The sequence below is a fragment of the Cinclus cinclus genome, chromosome 1, assembly GCF_963662255.1.
Source record: "Cinclus cinclus chromosome 1, bCinCin1.1, whole genome shotgun sequence".
Lineage (NCBI taxonomy): Eukaryota > Metazoa > Chordata > Aves > Passeriformes > Cinclidae > Cinclus > Cinclus cinclus.
Window position 1 is genome coordinate 7,179,915 of NC_085046.1, and position 22,191 is coordinate 7,202,105.

The 22,191-nt window shown below is 40.8% G+C and overlaps 1 protein-coding gene across 1 annotated transcript in view; it reads left to right on the forward strand.

Moving 5' to 3' along the window:
• The window catches only part of DPP6 (dipeptidyl peptidase like 6), a 391,697-nt gene that overhangs the window by 273,822 nt on the left and 95,684 nt on the right, over window positions 1-22,191 (forward strand). Inside the window, exons 6-7 of the mRNA XM_062506397.1 lie at window positions 5,757-5,809; window positions 21,781-21,862. Coding sequence (XP_062362381.1) covers window positions 5,757-5,809; window positions 21,781-21,862 — 135 coding nt within the window. The remainder of the gene's footprint in view (window positions 1-5,756; window positions 5,810-21,780; window positions 21,863-22,191) is intronic.

Consider the following 22,191-nt stretch of genomic DNA (forward strand, 5'->3'; position numbering starts at 1 on the left):
ATGGCGTTTTCATCCCTTTGGAGGGCCAGTTCAACATGTAATGGCAAAAGAAGGATTCAACAGAAGGGTTAACAAAATGGTATCATAAAGAATTTTGATCTTTATGGCAAATTATGTTGACACATTAAGTGAAAATTCAGTTTTTATTGTTGACTTTCACAAAAGATACAGAATATTCTGTATAGCAGGTACAACTGTAAAGCAGGTACAACAACCTGCTTTAATCTTCCACAGACTACCATAACAGATTATGGCAGTGAGGTTTTTTAGTCAAATAATTGTCCTTTTCTCTCGTGGAAGATCTGTATGAACAACACAATTACCCTGTGAACATCGGATCTGCTTATTTGTGACTGACCAATAGAAGAATCCACGTGACAGTGTGGTATCCTTTACACACATGGTATGTCCATGCAGGAGAAAGAAACACAACCTCTGGCTAATATTTGCTTGGTATTTTCCTCCTGAGCTTGCTTTCCCCTCCCTTTCCCACCATGATGAGAAAACAAGGTACAAAATACATGAGCTTTTTGCCAATGCATAGCAGCAGCCTTCCTGCATTCTACTTTATTCTCTTTTCCTTGTTAATCTGTCAACTTCAGAGCCTGGTTAAATATCACAGATACTAAAGGTCAAATGGCAAATCATCTTTTACCTGCATATTTTGCATCACAGTGTTAGCTACTGTTTAAGGGCTCCAAGACCATTTAGAAAGGTGGAATATGTAATTATGTCAAAAGTTTGGGATTATTCAATTGGTTTGACATTCATATGTGCATTTGGGGATTTGTCTGCTCATAGCATAAGTAGGAAAATGGGCTGTATAATCTATTTCCAGCAAATGTCATTTTAGAGACTCTTTGTGGGAAACCCTTTTAATGGATCTGCCAGTTCCTGTTTCACCAGCCACTTGTGATATATTTTTCCTGTCTTACTGCACAGTGTAAAAGCAGATACATTCTCAAGACAACTAGGGTCTGTTAAGAATCCTGAGGGGATCTATTATTTGTTGATATATTTTATTGTTGCAGAATAAAAAAATGAGTAATTTTACCCAGATAACTCCTGAGTGCTTTATGATTCATTACATTAAAATATGTTCTTGCTATTTTCAGGCTTTAGCAAACTGTTGTACACTTTTCTTTCTGATGACTACTTGGTGTGTTCATTTTTATTTGGGAGTGCTGGGATGGCTTTTTGGATTAAACGTGTAACTCCTGAAAAAGAAAGACACTAAACACGGGAAATTTTGTATTTAGCATTTCTGCTGAGCCCTGTACTGGTCCCTTGTGAGCTCTAAGATTTATGGGATTTTTTTGTGAGTTTTCTGGGTAATTCTTTAATATAAATAACACTACTGTACAAAGGGCCAGGTGGCTTTATGGAACCATTTAGAAAATGGAGTCAAAGCAGGCTTTATTCCTGCATTTATCAAGTAAGTAACATTTATGTGCTCATGGCAGCCAGTCCACCTGGGTTTAATCCCAGATCCATGAGCTGTTTTATACGCTGGGTGGTAAGACCCTAAATCAGTTGTTTCAGTAGGAAAGCTAAGATTAGTGGATTGGGCTGATTTGGGGAGCCTTCTTCCAAGGGCTTTCCCTCCTCTTTCTTTCTTTGTAAACCTCCTTGAAATGAGGTGCCTCTTTTTTGTATTGATTCAGCACCTTGTCATGCAAACATTAAAGAAAGCTTTTCATAAATGCTGATTATTGCTGGTGCTGGCCTGGCATCAACCCACAAAGTGAGACAGAAATCGACAGACAGAGGAGATGGAAGTGTAAAGTAAACTCTTTCTTTTTTTCTGATGCTTGTGATAAGCCCTCAGAAGGTAGTGCAACCTTTCATACCAGCCATAACGTGCTGAAAATCCATTTCAAAAATTTCTTGGTTATATGTCACTTATTTCTGCAGTTACTCTGGGGCAAAAACAAGAGCTATGAATTCTAATTTAAAGTATATGAAGAGTTGCAATAAATAAATGAGTCTAAATCCACTCTATGCTTAAATAACATATAGATTCTCTTTCAGTAAGCCCTGCTGGACAAGGACCTGTAGGACACCTGTTGATACACTTCATTGTTACAGGATAAAACCCTGTAGGATAGAGCACTTAAGTGCTTCCAAGGAGATATTACCATTCTCACCATAGTTTGCTCTGTAGTGACAGAGCACAGAAATTGCTTCTTCCATTTTGTTCCTTTGGAATTTGGTGGCATGGGAGAGGCACGTGCCCTTCTCTGCTCCTCCATGTGCTGCAGTGTTTCCATTTCTGCTGTCATCTGACCAGCTCCAGGTTTCTTCTGTTGGTTGCATAAAACGAGGTCAGTGGCTTCACAACAAGGTGTTGTCACATGCCATCAGCCCTGCATTCTCATGAATTTTAGAGAGACAATTGCCTTTCCAAGACTTCAGTGGAACAGACAGATCCGTCTCTCAGTTCCTTTATGACTTCAGTGTAAACATACACATGTTGCAGAGCATAATTTAGATTGAAAGAAAACAAGATCTGTGCTGTGACCTGGGATGAGAAGCCCAGGGAGAGTGTTTCTGTCCCGATGGTTTTGTCATAATGACTTTTATAGCACTTGTTGGTGACAGCTGGCATGACAGCTTCTGTGACCTGATTGTGGTGATACCCAGAACCCTTCAGAGTATTCTCAAATCTGTTCTGACTTATATGGCGGGATGGCTTGACACACTGAGTTTACAGAGCAAAACAATTGCCAAAACCTCTACTACCCCCAAATACGCCTCTCTGCTGAGAGGAGCTGTAATGCTTCTGGAACCCAGCTAAAACTCAGGGCTGAGAGTATCAAATCAGTCAATGGCTTTTACCACACTCTTTGATAGAAAAGGGGAACACAGGGTTTATACATCTATTTTTGTTGGTCAAGCCTCAGAAACAGACAGGTTTCATGAAGTGAATTCTAACTTTTAACTAGTTAATAGAGCTAATGGATTAGCTTTCCATTCTCTGAGGCTTAGTTTGGATTTTGGAAGAACGCTCATCTCTTCCCTACACTTTTCCCTTCTGTGGAGTTTTCCTACTGCTAAGTCAATAGCCAAATTCATCTTGACCCCAGCAGAAGTTTAGCAGAGATATTAAACAAACATAGCCATCCTCTAAAAATGTTCAGTTAATTTCATTTGGTTTGCATATCTAAGAGGAAAGCTACCATTTAATTTCTCAGAAAGACATAAAGTGATTTTTCTCTTGGATTCTTGTCTGCATAGTACCATTGCTGGCAGAGTATTTTCCAAGTAAGTTTGAAATAGTTGGGCTGAGAGGGATTTTTGAGCTGCATGTGCTTCTGTGCTTAGCAACTTTGATATTAATAATAAATGTCTGATCCTGAAATCTTTGTTCATACAAGTAGTTCTTTTTTACATAAGCAAACCTACACATTGTAAGGATTTATCTGAGAAAATTTTGCTCCTGTGAGCGAAATCTGCCAGCTGCAAGCCTTTGAAGTCTTTATACTATAGCACAGCTGATGTGAGATATTTTAGTCTGGCCAAAGACCCAGGATGATGGCAAATGACACTCAGAAAATAAAAGATCTCTTTGAGTGTCCTGCAACTTTTGTTTTCCTCAGTCTTAAGCTCTCTCAGGAAAGAAAATATTTTGCCTCAGTCTCCGTTAATGCCTCTAAGGCAGCTCTGAACTCTCCAGCAGGGCTGTAGGACTCCGTACCACAGGCAAGGACAGCAGGTGTCCTGTTCAAAACTTCCCTGGCTGTTTCTCTTCCCTCCAGCCTTCCCTGAAGGAATCTGTTCATACTCATTTTGGGGGGGCATATGTCTCTGTTACCTGACAACACAGTATGGCTTATAAGGCTGAACAACTGTCCCAGATCAGAATTTATATATCTACATCATTTTCTCCAACCTACTGCCAGGATATTGGAAGACAAAAGTGTCTCAGTATTTAATGACAATGGTTTTTTTTCAGATCTGTAGGCAGATTCAGTTTTCCAGTGCTTTTTATTTAAGGAATTGTATCAATTTTAGGACTTCATCAAAGCTGCAATAAACTTTAAGGCTGCATGCCTCACCCAGGTCTCAGGTATCAACATCAGAAGATTCAAGAGCTCTTTGGTATGACTGGGTAAGGATGAGAAAATGTAATTTGTTTAACATCATCTGACACAGGTGGATCTAAAAAGGACACTTGTACTAAAATAAATGCTGGCTTGTGGTGAATTCACTTGTCTTCCAACACCTTCCTTGATACCAACACACCAGAGAATCACCTTGCCTGAAGAGTCCTTATGGATCTGAATGCCTGAAAGGAGATAGGATTTGGGGATGTGACCTCATGATGTCCTTGTAAAGCAGGGAGTGAATTGCACAGGGAAGAAGGAAATCACATCAATGCAGCATCAGTCTCTGCACTGCATAGGTAGAAATCCAGTGTTTTCACCTCTGTGCCTGTTTTTCAGGGACCTCATGCAGTAGTGTAAGGATTCAGCATTTGGTTTCAAACTGTTACGGAGAAGTTTGATTTGATATTTACAGGATGTTGTGCCTCATGTTTATTGATGTGCCTCGTGTTTATCTGCCTCTTCACTGAGACGCCAGCAGCTGCAGGGCTGTTCTAGACACCACTGTGCAGGTTTGCCCTCCAGAGTGGCAGGGAGTGAGTCATTCTTACCTGTGACACTAATGATGTGCTTGGCATGGCCCCTGCTGGGGCTGGCAGCACCTTCCAGGACATCTCATGGTTTCTTGGCATAAGCATAAAAAAAAAAAAAATACTGTTGCAAAAGCAGAGTAGCTTAGGAAAAAATAATTTTGATCAAACTTGCTTGGTGAAGCAAGTATTTATGAAATTTCTCCTTTGTCCTCTGGGAAAGGATGCTTTCTGAGAGCTGCCGGACAGCAAAAATGGTTTGAAGATTTAAGTAGAAGCCAAATGAAATAACTGCTAGGTGATTTATTTGGTTAGTTGCGTATAGTAACAGGACAGAATTTCAAAAAGGGACACCCTGCATAAAATTGTATAAAATGATTCATATTTAGACCTTTCACACTGGTGTCCTGACTCCTGAACACTGTAAGGAACTGCTGTCACCAGTGGAAAATCACCACCTCTTAAATCACTGGCATTGACTTTGGTGTTGTTATTTACTACTTACAAAATAAGTAATAAACTGTCTCCCTGTGAGATGAGCTGCTGTGCACGCTGGCCAGCTCCTCCCCAGGGCCCACAGAGCACAGATTAATATGAAGATGCAACTTAGCAGGTCATAGAAACATGAAGTCAACTTTATGCCTTGACTCAATACAGTTTTATTTCCTGACTGACAGGGGCCTGACAACCTGCTCTGATATGCTTATTTATGTGGAAATAAAGCAAAAAAAGCCATGCATTGCATCTAGTTCTCATGATGGAGAATGTATCCAGCTGACCAAGGTGTCCTCATTAATGGCTGCTCTATATTTAGCCTTTGCAGAGCCCTGTGCCCCCAGTTTAATCAAAGACCTGGTAGCCATGGTAACGACTCTGAGCATCTGGGCGTGTGCGATCTGCCAAACACCGAAATAAAGCACGGGAGCAAAAACACACAACAGCTTTACGTGGGTTAATGCATTGTTCTTTTCTACTACAGATTTTGAAGTGTTTAGAGGAGCTTTTCAGCCACAAATGCTAGGCTATTTTTGCAAAAAAAAAAAAAAACAAGCCCTATTAACACAGGTGACAGTTGCTAATCTTTATTTCTTGTTGTCTTTTTCTTAATTTTGTCTTGCAGGTGTATCAGCATTCATATACAGCATATTATGTCCTCAGCAAAATACCTCACGGGTAAGCAATTTTTTCAATGTCTTAATTTAAACACTCACCCATTAAGAATAATGCAAAATAATGTGTATTGTGACAAATGGCTTCCTGTGACAGCCTTTTGCAATGGCCTGGCTTTCAGCTGCAGCCTCCACTGTGCTGTGTGCTGTGCAAAAGATGACAAAGTCTGGAAACAGAAGTACTCAGCTTCCCCAGAGAGTCAGACTACATGAATTTAATATTCCAGATTTCAGGGTTTTTGTCTAGAATATAGATGTGTTGGTGTCTGGCTGAGAGCCATGGTTGGCCACTCACCAGAGCACTGGAGAGGGGAAGGCTCCAGGGACACCTCAATGCAGCCTCTCAGTGCCTGAAGGAGGCCTGAAGTGAGCTGGAGAGGGATTTTCTACAGGGGTGTGGAGTGCTAGGACAAGGCTTCAAACTGAAAAAAGGCAGGTTTTGACTGTATATTGGGAATAAGTTTTTTCCTCTGAGTGTTAAGCAGCCTGGCACAAGATGCCCAGAGGAGCTGTGGCTGCCCCATCCCTGGGAGTGTTCAAAGTAAGGCTGGGTGGGATTTTGAGCAACCTGGTCTGGTGGAAGGTGTCACTGCCCAGGGCAGGAGGGTTGGACCTGCATGACTTTAAGGTCCCTCCCAACCCAAACCATTCAATCATTCTATGATTCTTTGATTCTTTAGCTTTGATGAGTTGCAGTTTTTTCAAATCCTCCTTTTTACTCTTTGCGGTGCCTGTGGTTCCAACTCCATCACCAAAGCACTCATCGCCTGCCTTGTTTCTTTAGAGTTTAGGGTTAGGGTCTGTATTAGTGTCTACCTTCTTTTCCCTTAAAAGATGAGTTCTTTTCCTATTTGCAATCCAAGCAGTGGCCCAGCTGGTCAGGAGTGGGATACCACCATACCACAGTCACATGCAGGCATATGCTGGACCAGAGAATTTCAGGGTGACATTTCCATAGCACCAATGGAAATGCATAACTTACACAGCAAAATTCCTCAATTCATTGTTTCTAAATATGAAGCTAGAAGCCAGGAAGCTGCTGCCAGGTTATGTGTTTTAAGTATCTTAAAGGTGATAACTGTGCAGAAATTATAAAGAGGAACAATGTAGTTGTCCTCTGTCATTTCTGCACTGCACTGCACATGACTTAAATACTTGCCAAGATTCTTCTAGTTTCCCTTACTATACATTATGGCTAAACAGACAGTAGGTGTTTTGGCTCTCTGAAATTGCTGGCAAAACATGCAAGATTTAAAAAACTCTTTCTGGTTTGTATGCAGGGTGATTAGGGGATCACCAGGTAACTCAGGCCTCAGGCTGGAAACACTTCCATGATCCATTCCCCTGCTCAAACCACGTTACTCAGAGGTTTATCCAGCTGGATTTTAAAAATCTGCAAGGGTGGGGACTTTGAAATCCTTTTTTTTTTTTTTTTTTTTGTACAGTAAGCAGTGGGTTTAACAATGGAGAAGCACAGATATTAAGACATCTCTCATTTTTTTCTGCCTAGAAGTGCTAGCTACATTCAGGTGCTCCTCAAGGATTTGTCTCAGCATACTAGTCAACATATATATCCACACACAAAACAAAAATCTAACAGGAGAAAACAAACAAACCAACCCATAAAAAAAAACCTGCCACCCAAATACCCCTCAAACAACAACAGCAAAGCTAAAATAACTTCTTTGTCTTATACTTGGTGATAGGCAAACAATACTTTGTAAAAAATAAAACGGGTACTAGAGACATACATGAATTAAAACCTTTGAGGTCTGGAGCTTATGCAGCCTGCTTCATTCCAGCTTGCATCTTGTGATCCACTCATCACAAAAAGTCATGAGCTTGATGTTAATTTGTTTCCATGTACAGTAGGAACATGGAAATTAGGAAATTTCTCACCATCAAGCTTGTTAAATCTGTAGTGTCCATGTGACACACTCCAGACTTCTTCAGTCTCTTCCCTTCCCTACCACAATCTGCTCTTTGCTTTTTCCTATCCTTTGTTTGTTTGTTTGTTTGTTTGTTTTTGGGGGGTAGATTTGGGGGGAGGATGTTTGTTTGTTTTGGTTTTGGTTTGTTTTGTTTGGTTATGTCTGTTTTGTGTTGGTTGGTTGGTTGGGCTGGGTTTTTTCCAGGACTTTACTCAATATGCTTAGTTTTTGCAAACTCCATCTTTCTGGCAATGTATGTGAGTACTAGCTTGTGGGCTGAAAGTGTTCAGCAACAGGAAGAAGACACAGCATGAGCACTTAGGCTTTGTGTCTGCAGCAAACCTGGCTAAGAGCAAAGAAGGCTTGACTGACAGCTCAGTTCTATTCCAGACAAAACATAGGTAGAAAAGATAGAAGTATAATGCATAACATGTATTAGAAATGCTAAAAAATAACAATACAGTGGTCCAAGCAGTTTTATACTACTGCATGATATTTCTTTGTCCCTGACAACCAGCTCCTTGTTTCCCCCAGCTTCAACTCTTTTGTGCACCCAGCTGTGGTTGCCCTTGCTCTGTGTTTGGTTGGGAAGAGGTGCAGGAAACTGAAGGGTTGGATGTGCCAGAGGAGAAGTTTTCAGCATAAAAGGGAAATCTGGAAAGTGAGAGCACACCAGAAGGCCCACAGGTGTCACAGGCATTGGTGTCCCCACTACATGATGTGGTGGTGGATCAGCATGAGCTGAAGAAGGGCTGGAAGGAGGATCACCGAATTTCATGTTGATAAAGGTGTGGTTTGCAGAGTTTAGGTTTTTAGATACATGCACAGGAATTGCAAACTATATGGTGGAGTGGCCATTTCATTGACCTTCCAGGTGATCATGGTGCGTGAGCGGTGGAAAGGGCAGCACACTGTCATTTCCATGGAATATGGGCATTTATCCTTACTGTGGAGCTCTGTGTATATTTTAGGGTGGTGCATGAGCAGAGAGGACAGGTCTAGGAGGAGAACAGTGAACATGATGTAACAGGTGGTGAAATACATCAGCTGAAAGTAGAGCTTCTGTTGGATGAAGGGATAAAAAATCTCTGAATGAAGGGATAAAAAACCTCTTCCTCACCTATTTAATATTTAACACAGGAACATTGCTCCGATGGATATCTGTGGATGAAGGTTATTGAGGGCAGGACACAGCACACTGACACAGCACAAGGTTCAGTTCAGTTTGACATTCCACGTTCTTTGGTGATGATTGAATTTGCTATCCACAAGCAGCCATCCTTGTCCTCCACCTGTCAGTAACAGGAGTGACAAAATTCTGCACTGAGCAGTGACCCCCTTGCCATTTTTACCAAATGTTTTCAGTTTTTCCTCTTCTGCATGCAAGCACAGCTTTACACCCTGTTGATGTGTGCCTGTGGCCCTCGGCACCTCTCCAGCTCGGTGGCCAAGGCAGTGATGGCTGGGGAACAAACTCACTGCCCTCCAGTGTCCCTCCTGCCCAGCAGACAATCACTCCTGGAAGCAAGCTGTGACAGAGTCACTTTCCCTGTGCTCCCACTCTCTCTATCCTGTTCCCCATCCTCAGCTATGATCTGCCTCATCAGGAAGGCCAGGCAATTTAGGATTTGCACCCACTCATGCCCTTTCTACTCCCCTGCTGATGCTAACTAATAAGGAAGCCAATTAATCTAATCTCTGGCATCATTTTTTTAAATAACATGCCATTAATCTGCCAGCATAAATTGTTTTTTAAAGGGAATTTTCTAATTATTTTTGCCACATTCTGCAGGCTCTCCAGATTCAGGCTGTACCTGATGTCAAAACGAGCTCATACCAATGTCTTCCAGATTTCATTTCGAGCTCTCAATAAGTTTGACAAACCAGTTTGGGAACGTCCTCAGTACATATGTTCCCAAATGGCACTTTATACAGGACTGCAGCATTTTCCCACAAGAGTTGTTGTCAAAGTAAACTCCTCACACTGGGTCTGTATAGGACAACTAATAGATGCCGCTGACATAGACTGAAAGGATCTGATTTAAAAATTAAAATAATCCCAAGGCAGAAGAAAGAATTCACACAGATTTAGTGCCTCCCTTCTGTTATTTCAGCTTTCTCGCAGCCTCTTGGTAAATTCGGGGTCAAAACCCCCACTGCTTTGACTCGTTTGCCTTCTGCTTTCAATGGCCCGTGGTTTATGGTTTGCACAGGGGAGCCGGCTGAGATCCTCAGCTCCCATTTTTCTGGGTCAAGGTGTGCAGAGGGTTCTGTTCCATTCCTTTTTCCTTCTGGCCACCGAAACTCCGCTCGCCCAAAATCGCGATGCTGGAGCCGGGTGCCATCTAGTGGAACCAGCCCCGTGTTCCCTGGGATGAGCATCTCCATCCTGCCCCGTCCGCTCCCCTCCGAGCGCTGCTGCTTTTCAGACATATCCGCTGATAACTGCTTGCAGCTGTCTCCATTATAAATGTTTTTGCAAGGCTCTCCTCAGAACCCCGCAGCTGCACTTGCAGCATCGCAGCTGCCAACTTCTTGTAATTTATAGGTACTGAGGTAACATCTGCAGGCCCAGAGGTGGAACAGGGAGCTCTCCTGCAAGGTGCTGGGGAAATGTGGAACTCCAGTAACATGTACAGTTACTTCCTAATAGTGTTTTTCCTAATTTTGGAAAATAAAAATTTAGCGGTATAGGCAACAACCTACTTATGAAAACAGGGGGCTGAAAAATTTTATTCTTTTTTGGGTCCAATATGAATTATCTTAGTCATTCACATCCTTCACTAAAATAAGGGAAAAAAACTTAGTTACTTCAGAGTTTTTTATGGTTAGGCTGGGACTGAGCAGAGTGTTTCCCTAACCCAGTTGCAGGATTTCCCACACCAATGTTAAGGTTTTTTCACACAGGTGCATGCTGCTGGACCACTGGTGTGATCTGGCACTGCAGGTCCTGAGCAAGAGCTAATTTTGGATAGGCTATCCAATGGGATAATTCTGTATTTAATCTTTTTCTTTAGCCAGCAGAAATGTTACGCTTTTTTTACAGTTGTGTTTGCATTCCCCCGAATAAAGCCCAGCATAAAACATGGTTTTTTCAGACCTCCCAGTGCCCACCCAGTTCTGTATGAACCATTTCCCTCTGGACAGCAAAGTGTCAGGGATTAGTGCTCACCCCCTTGTAGGAGCTCTTAGCACATCCAGCTGGGACCTGTCAGCAGGACCTTCCCAACATTCTTACCAGAATCAGGGAGAAAATCAGCAGTCATTCCCACTCCTCACTGATTTTGCATTTGAGAAGGAGAGAATTGTGCACAGTTTCTCCTAAGCAGAACCCATATTTCTTACTGGATTTGTGTGTTGTACTCAGAAGAACATGGTAAGCACATAACAGGAGTGCTCTTGGAGCTGAGTTCAGCTCCTCCTGCCTACACTGTCAGGAATTTTACAGGTCTGTAAAACCCTGCACGAGTGCCCCACACTGAGCCCCAGTAACTTCAAGAGAAGCCCCAGGAGTGCAGTGAGTGCACAAAACGTGCTGGAGATCCACAGAAGTGATAGCAGGGAGAGGAACTGAGTCGGTGCTTCACTGTCAGTAAATTTTCAAAGTGGTGTCTATAGATCTCTCTGCAGAGCTCTCACTATTCTTCCTAACTCCCTTTTTATGTTTTTTTTTTTTTTCACATGCCACTGACAGGAAGGAAATGGGTTTTAATTAGAGAAAATGTAATCAGATTTGTATGTATCCTGTTGTATATTTTGAAAGAGAAGTTTTACCCTTGCACATGTTCCCATTTCATTGTTGGCAGTAAAAAAGAAATTGTGATTAATTTTTTCAAATCATAGATAAAAGAACTTCAGGGAACTCAATCTACTTCAGAAACATGCCAGTTTGATCAAGTCTGTTCTATTTTATTTTGATCTGGCCTGTTACAAATCATCACTGTAGCACTAAAAAAATCCTGTGCCTCAGTGTCCCCATCTGCAAAGGAGGAAGAGAAATTATACCTACCCAATGGAGACAAAATGTGGTAATTGTTGTACAGACTGCTGCACAATTTCACTCTAACATTTATAAACTTGTATTAGTGCCCACATTTTATTTTAAGAGGAAAAAGTATAGTATTTGATAAAACCCGTTTTCAGCTAATTAAATTTTACTTAGAGCAGATGAATATTTTCCGCCAAGAATGATCTGTAGAGGTTGAAGTAAAGTCTTTATGAAAAGGTGTGTAAAACGAAATGAAAATGTGAAATTTGTTAAAAAAGTAAAAAAAAAAAAAGTATTCTGCATTTCATTAGGAACCTGCTATTTCTATTTCTCTCTCCTCTCTCTCTCTAGCAATTATCATTCTATAGATTTTATCACATTTTGAGATAGTTTATGTAGTTAATTAAGGCACTTCTGCACACTGTGGTAGCTTTTATGCCAGACTATAAATAAGAGCATCCTCGTGATGTCAGATGCTTTTCCAGTTGCATTTTGACAACAGAAAACTGGCCCTTGGAACGGATACATTTGGTAGCTTGATCATGGAGCTTGACCTTACATCCTCTGATATGGACAGGAATTTTTCATCTGAGTTTGCTGGCATTTGGCTCAAGCCATGATGGAGCTGTTTGGCTTCTTGCTTTTTATAATCTTCTGAATTAAAAACTCTGTTAATCACTGGAATAGTGGTTAAATCACATACCAGCTTATTGCTTATGAATACATTTTGGGCCTCTTGTAAAAGAAAGAACCAGCATTTCATTAAGCAAAGCTGCTATTTGAGCATTACTCACTTCCAAGCTGTGGCAGGTTGAAAGCAGCTCAGCCTGGAAGGCAGCTCAGAAAGGACTCTTGGCTGTGCTGGTGGGAGGAAATCCACTTCAGCAGCTCAACACCGTATCATTTGCCACTCTCTCACCCATGTTGGTCACTGCACAGATTATTTTTTTTTTTAATTATTAATGTGAAATGTTCCTTTCTTGTGTAGGCAAAGCAATTCCTACCACACACTTCTTTCTTCCAGAATCAGTTGTGATGTGGGTGGACATCTTACAAACCGTGTATGACGATAATAATAAGGAATGGTCCCCTGAGGGGAGGATTTGATATTAAGAATTAGAGTAATGACTAAAAAAAAAGTAAAAGGCACTTTGGTAATTAATAGTTAGACACAAATATTAGCACTTTAGCAGAGAAAAGCCCAGCAACCAACCTCCTTGTGTTACAGAAAAGGTCAATAGCTTATGGCTCATCAAAAAGACAAAAAAAAAGAAAAAAGGTTTGAATCAAACTCTCCCATTGTGTTTTTCTGAGACAGCACCCCCTGAAATGGAGGCAGGGTTCCTATTAAAGTCTAAATTGTGAATAAAATGTTCTTCACTGGTGAGAAACGTCTGCACTTGGAAATGTTTTCGTTCCTCAGGATGAATGAACCCCCTCTGGACCCCAGGCTGTGGTCAGCCTCCAAACCACAGTCACTGCTGGAGAGCTCATGCACTTCCTGATTGCCAACCCCAAAAATCAGCTCCTTGGCATGGGTATTCCTCCCTTTTCATATTCAGTAAGGTTGGCTTAGTACAGAGTTTTGACAGAAAAGGGAAATAAAGGTGGATGAAAGAGAATTTATAAAATGATGGTGCATAGCACTGACTAACCACAGCCTGTACAATTGCTGTTTCTGTGCATCACCTTCCCAGGAATAAGATTGTAGGTGGATTTTCATAGTGGGAATCAGGAACTTTTGTTTGCGTTTTTGCCCTAATTGTCAGGGTCCTGGATGGGATTTCCACTAGGATATGGACAAGAAACACAGATTTCCCCAGGGAGCTGGTTTTTTTTTCCACTGCTGTGGGACTGCAGATACACCCTACAGGGTGAGCCTTGATTAGTCCTAGATGTGGTCATAAACTTTCAGCCTATTAAAGTCTCAGTGCACTGCTGTTTGATTATACAGCACAAAGAGTGTGCGCCCTACACAAAGCAGACTTGTTTTGTTTGTGGACACGTAAAACAAAAAGTCAGTTTTGAGCACCCAAACCTGCAAGATTATGGGCATTTCCTCACAGTGGTGGGATTTAATGGGTCCTGGGCTCAGGTCACGTAGTGAGGGCTATACAGGGACCAGTGCCAGCCACTGAGGACTGTACAGTGCCCCACCTCTGAGAAATATTCAGCAATCCATGCAACAGTCTGCTCCCCAGCCCTGTCCTGGGGCTCCCTGTTATCCTTGCTTCTTGGTGCTGTGACCCCTCCACAGGTAATCACTACCCAAATTTAGTAGTCTAAAAATGCTTTGTTATCTCAAAATGGGCACCCCGAACCCCTATGGAGCTCAAAGCATATGGAGAAGAAAGGTATGGAGATATTTTGGAAAGCAAGAGAGGATCTCTGGGTGGAAAATGGATGCTACCAGCAGAATTTTCTTTGGCACAGTGACCATTGGGAAAGTCTCTTTACGGCAAAGGTGATAAAATAGCTGGCTGATAGCCCAGACTGCTTTACTCTAGCCCTGATCCCTCTTCACCCCTTGCCCTAACATTACTGAATGCTCCTCTTAGAAATTTGAGGAGATAAGGCTAGAATAGAAAAAGTTGCTTTCCCAGACGCAGGTGAGGAGGAGATAAGAGGAACAAAGGACCTTCCATACACAGAGCCCTGAGGGCAGATGTTATAGCCCCTTTCAAATGCAAGCTTTCCCTCTTGTGTGGCTAATTCAGGTTTTATACACCTGTTGTGGAGCAGAAGTGCAGAGCTAGAGTGGTGGTTTTGTCCTTTGAATATGGAGAGTTTTTTGCCACCCCCTTGCAAACCATACCCCAAACCAGGCCAATTGTGGTGGTGTTCAAAAGTGATCACATCGCTGTTGATAAAAAATGGAAATAATGGCACAAATAAATGTATGCCTTGTTAATTTTAACTGATGATGACAGTCTGTGTGGGGAGAGGCTGTTTCAGTACTCCTGAGAAGCTACACACAAACCTCCAGCATCTCTTTATCCTGCTGACATGAGAAGAAATAAGATTTGCTCCAAGACTTAGCTTTCAAAAAGAAAACTGAGAATACTGAGTCATTCTGGTTTGGTTTGAAACCAAGTAACACAGGCTGTTGAATTACTTTAGAGCACAAGCCCAAGAATCAATCTCTTGCCCAATTAGAAGTGTGACCTAGCAGCCAGTGAAGTCATTGTAACGAGGCACTTCTGCTGTCTCTGGTGGTAGGAGATCATTTCTGTATCTCATTTTATGTACTAATAATCCCATATTGCTCTCTGCAGGCATCACATCACGGTGCCATATTTTTATTAACATTTGAAAGTCAGACAAGGTCAGCTTCATGGAAAATGCTCAGGTTTCATCACAAACATCCTTTCCTGTAGAATGGCAGAGTCGCTCAGAAAAACTCCACTCAACCCAGGCTCATCCAGAAGATCTTCCCAGTTCATTCTTAGATATCTCAGTGCTTGTCAAATTGTTTCTCTTCAACCTGCATCTTTCCCCCCATATTTTGAATAGCTGATCCTTGGCTAGTGGCAATCCTGAAAAGCCTTCTTCACAGAACACAAATATTTAGATTTTCTTTTGTCCGTGTCTCTGTCGTGGACAAATACTAATGAAATCCTGTAAGTTCAGTGCCTTACCTCATGCCTTGAATATCACTGAGCTGCCTGAGAAAGATCTACAGAGTAAAAGAAAATTACATGAGCAAGAGAGAACTGCTTTTAAGTGGTTGTGTTTATCACCTGAGTGCTGTCGCCTCTCATTGTCTCTTTAGGAGACAAAATATGACTCCAGGAACAAAAGTTCCATATTAAAATACTGTAAAAATTCACTCTGTCTTCTGTGATTTAGAGGGGTCACATGAGAAGCATGATAATATCATCATTTTAAAGTAATGTTACCGGTATCCAAGGTCCATTTCCACTGTGCTTACTTGGGGAATTGCGGAGGTTTTGGTCAATGTTTTGCAGTCCTCCAGCCTGCGTCACTGCAGCCCAGGGCTGTGTACCAGTCTCTGATGCACTTTCAAATCTTTTTCTTAGACTAGAAAGGCAGGTCCCTACCATCATTTTATACCATTACCAATGGAAGTTGCTGGCTCCTTTTCTGACAAGTGATTGATTTTTGTGTCATTGTCCATGGCAGGGGGGCTGAACCTAAATCGTTTTTAAAGTCCCCTCCAACCCAAACCATTTTATTATCCCGATTTTAGGATGGTATTGGTCAAGTGCAAGGTTTTGCACTCTCAGTACCAAATATTACATTGATGAGGGGCTTATAAACATAGGCAAACTATAATAAAAAAAAGACATCTGAGCTCAAATTGTTGGCCCAAATCCAAAACAATTGCCAAATTAGAGACAAATGTTTTAGATACCCTTGCTTTTTTTAGCTTTTGTTCGCTAAATCCACGGAATGCATTCATCTTGGAAAAAATTGTTGGTGAGCACTGATGTTTTTAAGAGCAGCTGAATGAATTGATGTGCATCTGCAGTTGAAATTAATAAGTTAAAATTGCTTTAATCATCTCCTTCTACTTTTGTTCATTGTAAAGTGCTATAAGGAAAATATGTGTGTGCATGTGAGTGAGAATTAAATATTTAATAGTGCATGAGCCTAGATGAATGGAAGAGCCTTTCCCATCTAATTAAGCACTTTTATTAGAATTCCAGGAGGGTTCTTTTAGTTCCATCTTCTAACAGTTTGATTTCTTGATTATCTATTCTGGCAAGTCTTTATTCCCATTTGTATGATATTTTATTTTATCTCACTGTGAGTCTCAGCAGGGTTCTGTACCTCCTGGGGAGAAATTTTCTTAATGGCACCTGTCTTCTCCTCAGTGAATTTTGAAGTAAACAAGTCATTTAATTGTGTCAAGTCATTAAAAACAACTCATTAAAATTGTGCATTTCCTACTCAAGGAATTACATTCCTGACTCTTAGAAATTTTTTCTCTTCCTTCACATCCTGCCTATGGTTCTTGGTACATTTATTAAATTACCTGTATGTTTTACGTGCTGTTATTTGGTTTTGCAAATTTTCTCCGGTTTGCTTTTTTTCCTCATTACACATCAAAAATTCTTAAATGTTAAGAAGTTCCCAGTTCTTTATTGCCCTTCTGAATTTATTCTTAATTTTATTCTCCATTTTCTTTCCCTCTTTCTAAGGAAGAAGAAATCTGTCTTAGTGCTGTCTGATTTTATTTTATTAGAGGTAGATGTGAAGATGTTGAGTTCTGGTGCTGAGACATTCTGGATAGATAGATAGTTTTTTATACTTAACCATAAAAAATGCTTAAAGTACTGTGAGCTGATGTCCTTAGGACTGTTGTCTTTCAAAATATTCAGTGCTGGCTTGATGCAGATAACAAGAGGAGATATTTCTGCCTTCCCCACATGATTTTTTAGCTATCTTTATTTCTTCAACTTTTATAAACTAATGACATTTAGCATACTAATTACATAGTTTTCCAAATTGTTTTCCAAAATGTTTTCCAAAATTATGACATAGTGAAGTAAGGAGGCTCAAATTTTCCCCTAGTAAAGCATATATACATAGTTTATATTATTTCTTTAGAGGATGGACATATCAGAGCAGCCTGTGGTGAAAATTGTTGCATTTTTATTCACGGTGGTGGCATATTCAAAGAATTTCCATACCAATCCTGTTGTTCTGTATTTGAAATTAAAACTAAGTTATGAAAACAGACCATAGAACAACAGCTTATACCATACCCCAGAATTTGACTGCTTTTATCAGTTTCAGACATTTTCAGTCTGACATTGTAAAGTATTCTTCTTGAAGTAAAGGGAGCCACTCCCTCAATTACAGTGGAAAATTTCTGTGTATTTATTTTTAAGTCGCTTTTGAAGAACTTTATATAGAAGAGTTAATCATGTTTATTCTCAGAAGGAGAACCAGTGCCACAAATTCTCTGAGGGAAATTTGTGTTCTTTAAGAGAAAATCTCAGAAGAGGGGACACATGGATACAACAATTTCAGCTAAAACCAGGACAAACTCTTTCAAACAATTTCCTCACTAATCACAGTAATTTTTGAAGTCAGGTAATGCATGTAACACATGATTGATTAGTTTGTTTTATTCTGCATCTTGTTCTGAGCTCAATTGTAAGCAAAGGTTACTTGGCAATCAGCACTCTACTTGCACTGAGTTTGGAAATTTTGAGGGAAGACTTTCTGGCAAAAAAAAACCCTTCACTTAAATGAGCAAATTTTTGAACATGGTGCTGAAGTCACACCTGTGTCTGGAGCAATTTAACAGCCTCTGGTCCAGACAATGTCATTTTAATGTGGAAGAGTTTATGTAGCACCTGCTCCATATTCTGTCTGGTCTAAAGTGTATTATTCCCTTCCTTCTTGGCTATAAGATCAATCATTTTAAAATATGGAAGGAATAATGGCAAGAGTTTAATAAGGCCTTGCCATTTCTTTGGCTGGAAATTAAGGGGTTTTTTTTTTGAGGAAATAGTGAAAAACATTGTGAGGATACAGTGAACCTGTTTCTTCATCCAAGCCAGGAGCCAGAGATGTACAGACTGCCTTCAGAATTGCCCATTTCCAAGCCAGCATCCTGCACAAATGAGCTCACAAGGGACAGGCTCAAATCCAAACAAGTCCTAATTATGAGGGTCTGTGAGGAGCACTGGTTCTTTGGAGAGGCTGAGATGACCCATAATATTGATTGATTCGGGGAAAAAAGTACAGAAGAATTTTAAGCAGGCTGTTCTGGAGGAATAGGAAGGATGTAGCTATGGAGGACTACAGCTTAATAAGAATAATGTACTTCCCAGAAGAAGCTGACTGGCATGAGATCCCATTCATGTAACTATAAAATGGAAGAGTGCTCCTGGGACACAGGTGTGCATTTGGCCTGGCTCCCCTACAGGAATTTAACAAAGGAGAGTTAAATGCCCAGAATAGCTTGAGTTAATTAGAAATGTGTTTGATAAATGCTCTCCAGAAGGGTTTTTCAGTTTGAGGATCACTAAGAGCTTTCTCAAAGAGAGTGTCACAGAGCTGTGGCCATCCTGGCCAGAGCAGCTCTATGGACAGCTCTCCCTCCCCCTTCTCTCTCTGGCTGATATAATAGCCCAGAGAAGACAACTTATAGTTAGGACACAATTGGCCCAGAGAATGCTCCATCCCTGGAAGTGTTCAAGGCCAGGCTGGATGGGGCTTGAAGAAACCTAGTACAGTGAGAAGCATCCCTGCCCATGGCAGGGGGCTTGGAATGAGATGATCTTGAAGGTCCTTTCCAACCCAAAGCTATCTGTGAGTCTTTGATAATGAGTTTGTTAATGAGTTGCCTGGGGCTTCCAGAGCAGGAGTCCATGGATATTCCACCATGGACCATGCACCAAATGTAGCCCAAACGCTTGTGGGGGAATTTGATCTTTCACAGTGCGGTTCACAAGTGAGTGAAATCCATTTTAATGCCACCTTTGTGCTTGCTGACAGCACAGGCTCCCCTGGCCACTGCTGGTGCAGCCCAGCTCCAGGTAACTCCTGCAGTTTCTCTGAAGCTTGAGAGACCAGGCTTGGCAAGGAGAAGCTTTTTCAACCCCTTTGCACTTTGTACTGAAGTTTGCTGCAGGTGGGTGAGTGAGTGTGGCTACTTCAGGGAAGAAGATTCTCCTCAGAAGATGAGAGACAGGCCAAAATATATCAAGATGAATCTGTCCATATCTCAGGAGTGTTTGTGGAGGAAAACTAGGATCTTAGTCTGCTTTTATAGCCTGTGGTAGAAAGGAATAGCTCACAACATGAGGATGGATGCAAACAAGATTTTGCTACAAAAGAAGCATCCCAACCATACCAAAATCCTTAAGCAGGAACTCAAGAGATGCCATTTTGTTTTAGCTTTGCTATACCCAGGAATGAGAAGATTACTTTGTTTTGTTTTTTTTTTCAAGCACATTTTTTTGCTTTTCCTTCTGCCTCATCAGCTACCAAAGCTGGTTTGTTCAGCATTTCTCATTGCACTAGAGTTTTCCTCTTCTGGAAGACGATGCAGTGAGCAGAACTGACAGGACTTGTCTGTGCTCTGGTCTGAATTATTTGCTGTAATTGGCATGTCTATCCCTTAGCTTCACCTGTGTTATCTGAAGCATTATAGCTTTAAATTCTTACAGTTTGTATAATCTGTTTATTTAGGGATGATATTTCCCCCCTCTATTTGTAATTTTTTGCTCTTCTTCTCACCATGGGTTATACAACCCAAGAACTACATAGTCCATTTGACAAATAGAAAAGTGCTATTTTTCTCCCAAAAGGGGTTTTGATTTTATTCACTGTTTTTCTCTTTTCCTTCTACACTCAGAGGTTACTGTCTGTTAAGATAATCAAGATAGTTAACCAGAGAGATTGATTCCTAACAGGCATAGCTGCCTGGAAACTTAAGTAGCTCTAACACACAAGCCAGAACAAGTTGTGCGGCTCATCTTTCTACAGGAAAGGGAATTTTGTGGCTGCTCTCAGTTTGAGCATTATGTGTTCTTTTATCCATACCTTACAAAAACAACTTTAGGCTGTTCACAAAGACACGTCTAGGTAAAAAATGGAATAGAAGATACAATTTTGCTTTACAGGCAGCAGCTGTGGATGACATTTTACATGTAGAAACAAGAGCTATTTGGGCACCTTGTGATACACTCAGACTTGAAGTGTCAGTGCCTGAACAACCCCTTCTTCTCCCTCCACATTTCGGTTCATCCCATCTCCATCAAAGCTGTCAGCTTTACCGTGAGGGTTCCACCTGCAGGAGTAATGGAAGGGGGAACCTGTGGCCATCAGGGTTCTCACCCTGGGTCTGCCCTGATTCTGGCTGGCTTTTGAACAGCTCAGAGGAAATGAGAGATGTTTCACAGTGGACAGATTGCACAAAATCAATTCTGAGCATTCCTCCTGCTGCTGTGTTTGCCCTTGCTCCAGCAGCAGCAGTGCAGAGGGAATGTGCAGCCCAGGGAGTGACAGAGCAGAGCTGGAGTAGCTGTGGCACTGCGCTGGCCCCAAACAGGCAGTAAAGAGAACTCACTTAGTGCTAATTATTGCATTCAGTTTTGTTCTGTTTTGAAAACATGGTCTGGAAAATGCTGTGCCAAAAGGCCTTTTGCTTAAAGGCCAGGCAGGGTTTAGCTCTTTTCCCTGGTTTTCAGTGATGTTGGCCTCAAATTGCCTTGTTATTCCTTTCTGTAGACCAGTGATGATAATACCCTTACTTTTTCAAGCAGTTTGAGATCTTCTAATGAGGCATATTTTATACAGTTTTTATTAGAGTTCTTGTTTGCAGGATATTACGATACACAGGGTTGTTGCAATGTGACTTCAGAATATGTAATGTAATTATTTGTGCTGAGTATAAATACAGTTAAGGCAATGCTATGTATGCTGGGAGAAAATGACATTATGCTGGTTTGACATTTACCAAAAAAGCCTCCTTTTTCTATATTGCATTTGCTGTGTGTCACTTGTGTTCCGCTACAAAATGAAAGTAAAGGATGAAAGAGCAAGAAAAGCGTTTTGATTTTATTTTCTAAATATATATATATGTTGTGCTAATAGGAGCTTTTCCCTTTGAAGCCAGGCTTCGTATCAGTTCTCATAGAGCTGCTAATCTTTTCTACTATCATTTTCCAAGGAAATTTATGAGGCAAAAAAGCCATTGGGTGCAGAAGATGAAATTTTATTTTTCTTGTGGCAGTAGGATTAAAAGATACAATTATTGGTTATCCTTTTTAGACATCATCAGTGTTGATAAATACAATTACATTGTTTGCCATCCCTGAACTAATTCTTAAGGCTTTAGGCAAGTCCGCAGTGGAACTAATATGTTTAGCTTCTTATTAATAAGAAACAGAAATTGTCATTTAAATGCTTGATCTTACCAACACTTGCTAGTGTTGACTTTACTGTTCAAAAAGTCACTGAAATTTGGCCAAAAGTCATCTTACAAATTCATGGTGTATTTCCAAAGCAGGTGTGCAGCACCTTAAACAAGGACATTTCTGAAGCTGAAATCTTATTTTTCTCTTTTCACAGGGATCCCCAGAATTTGTATCCCCCTGAGGTCAGCAATGCAAAGCTTCAGTATGCTGGTTGGGGTCCAAAAGGGCAACAGCTGGTAAGAGAAAAAAAAAGTATGCAAATGCATTTAGAGACCATGCTGCTTTTGCTTGGAAGTAAAGAAATAATAATTCCTTTTTTGAATAGTTTCTTGAAGCCTGTGGGGTAGCTTCTAGCATTTATTTATGATCGTTCCATCATGTAATTTATTTATAAAATTACCAAATATATCCGTTCTCTGCAAAGTAATTGTGTTTAAAAATGCAGAGAAAGAACACTTCATGAAAGCTTTTTGAGAGGATGCACCTGCTTCTCCCAGTGTTGGACACAGGACAGATTATAGAGATAATAGTTTGATTTATTTAGCATCTCATTGCTTCACAAGGG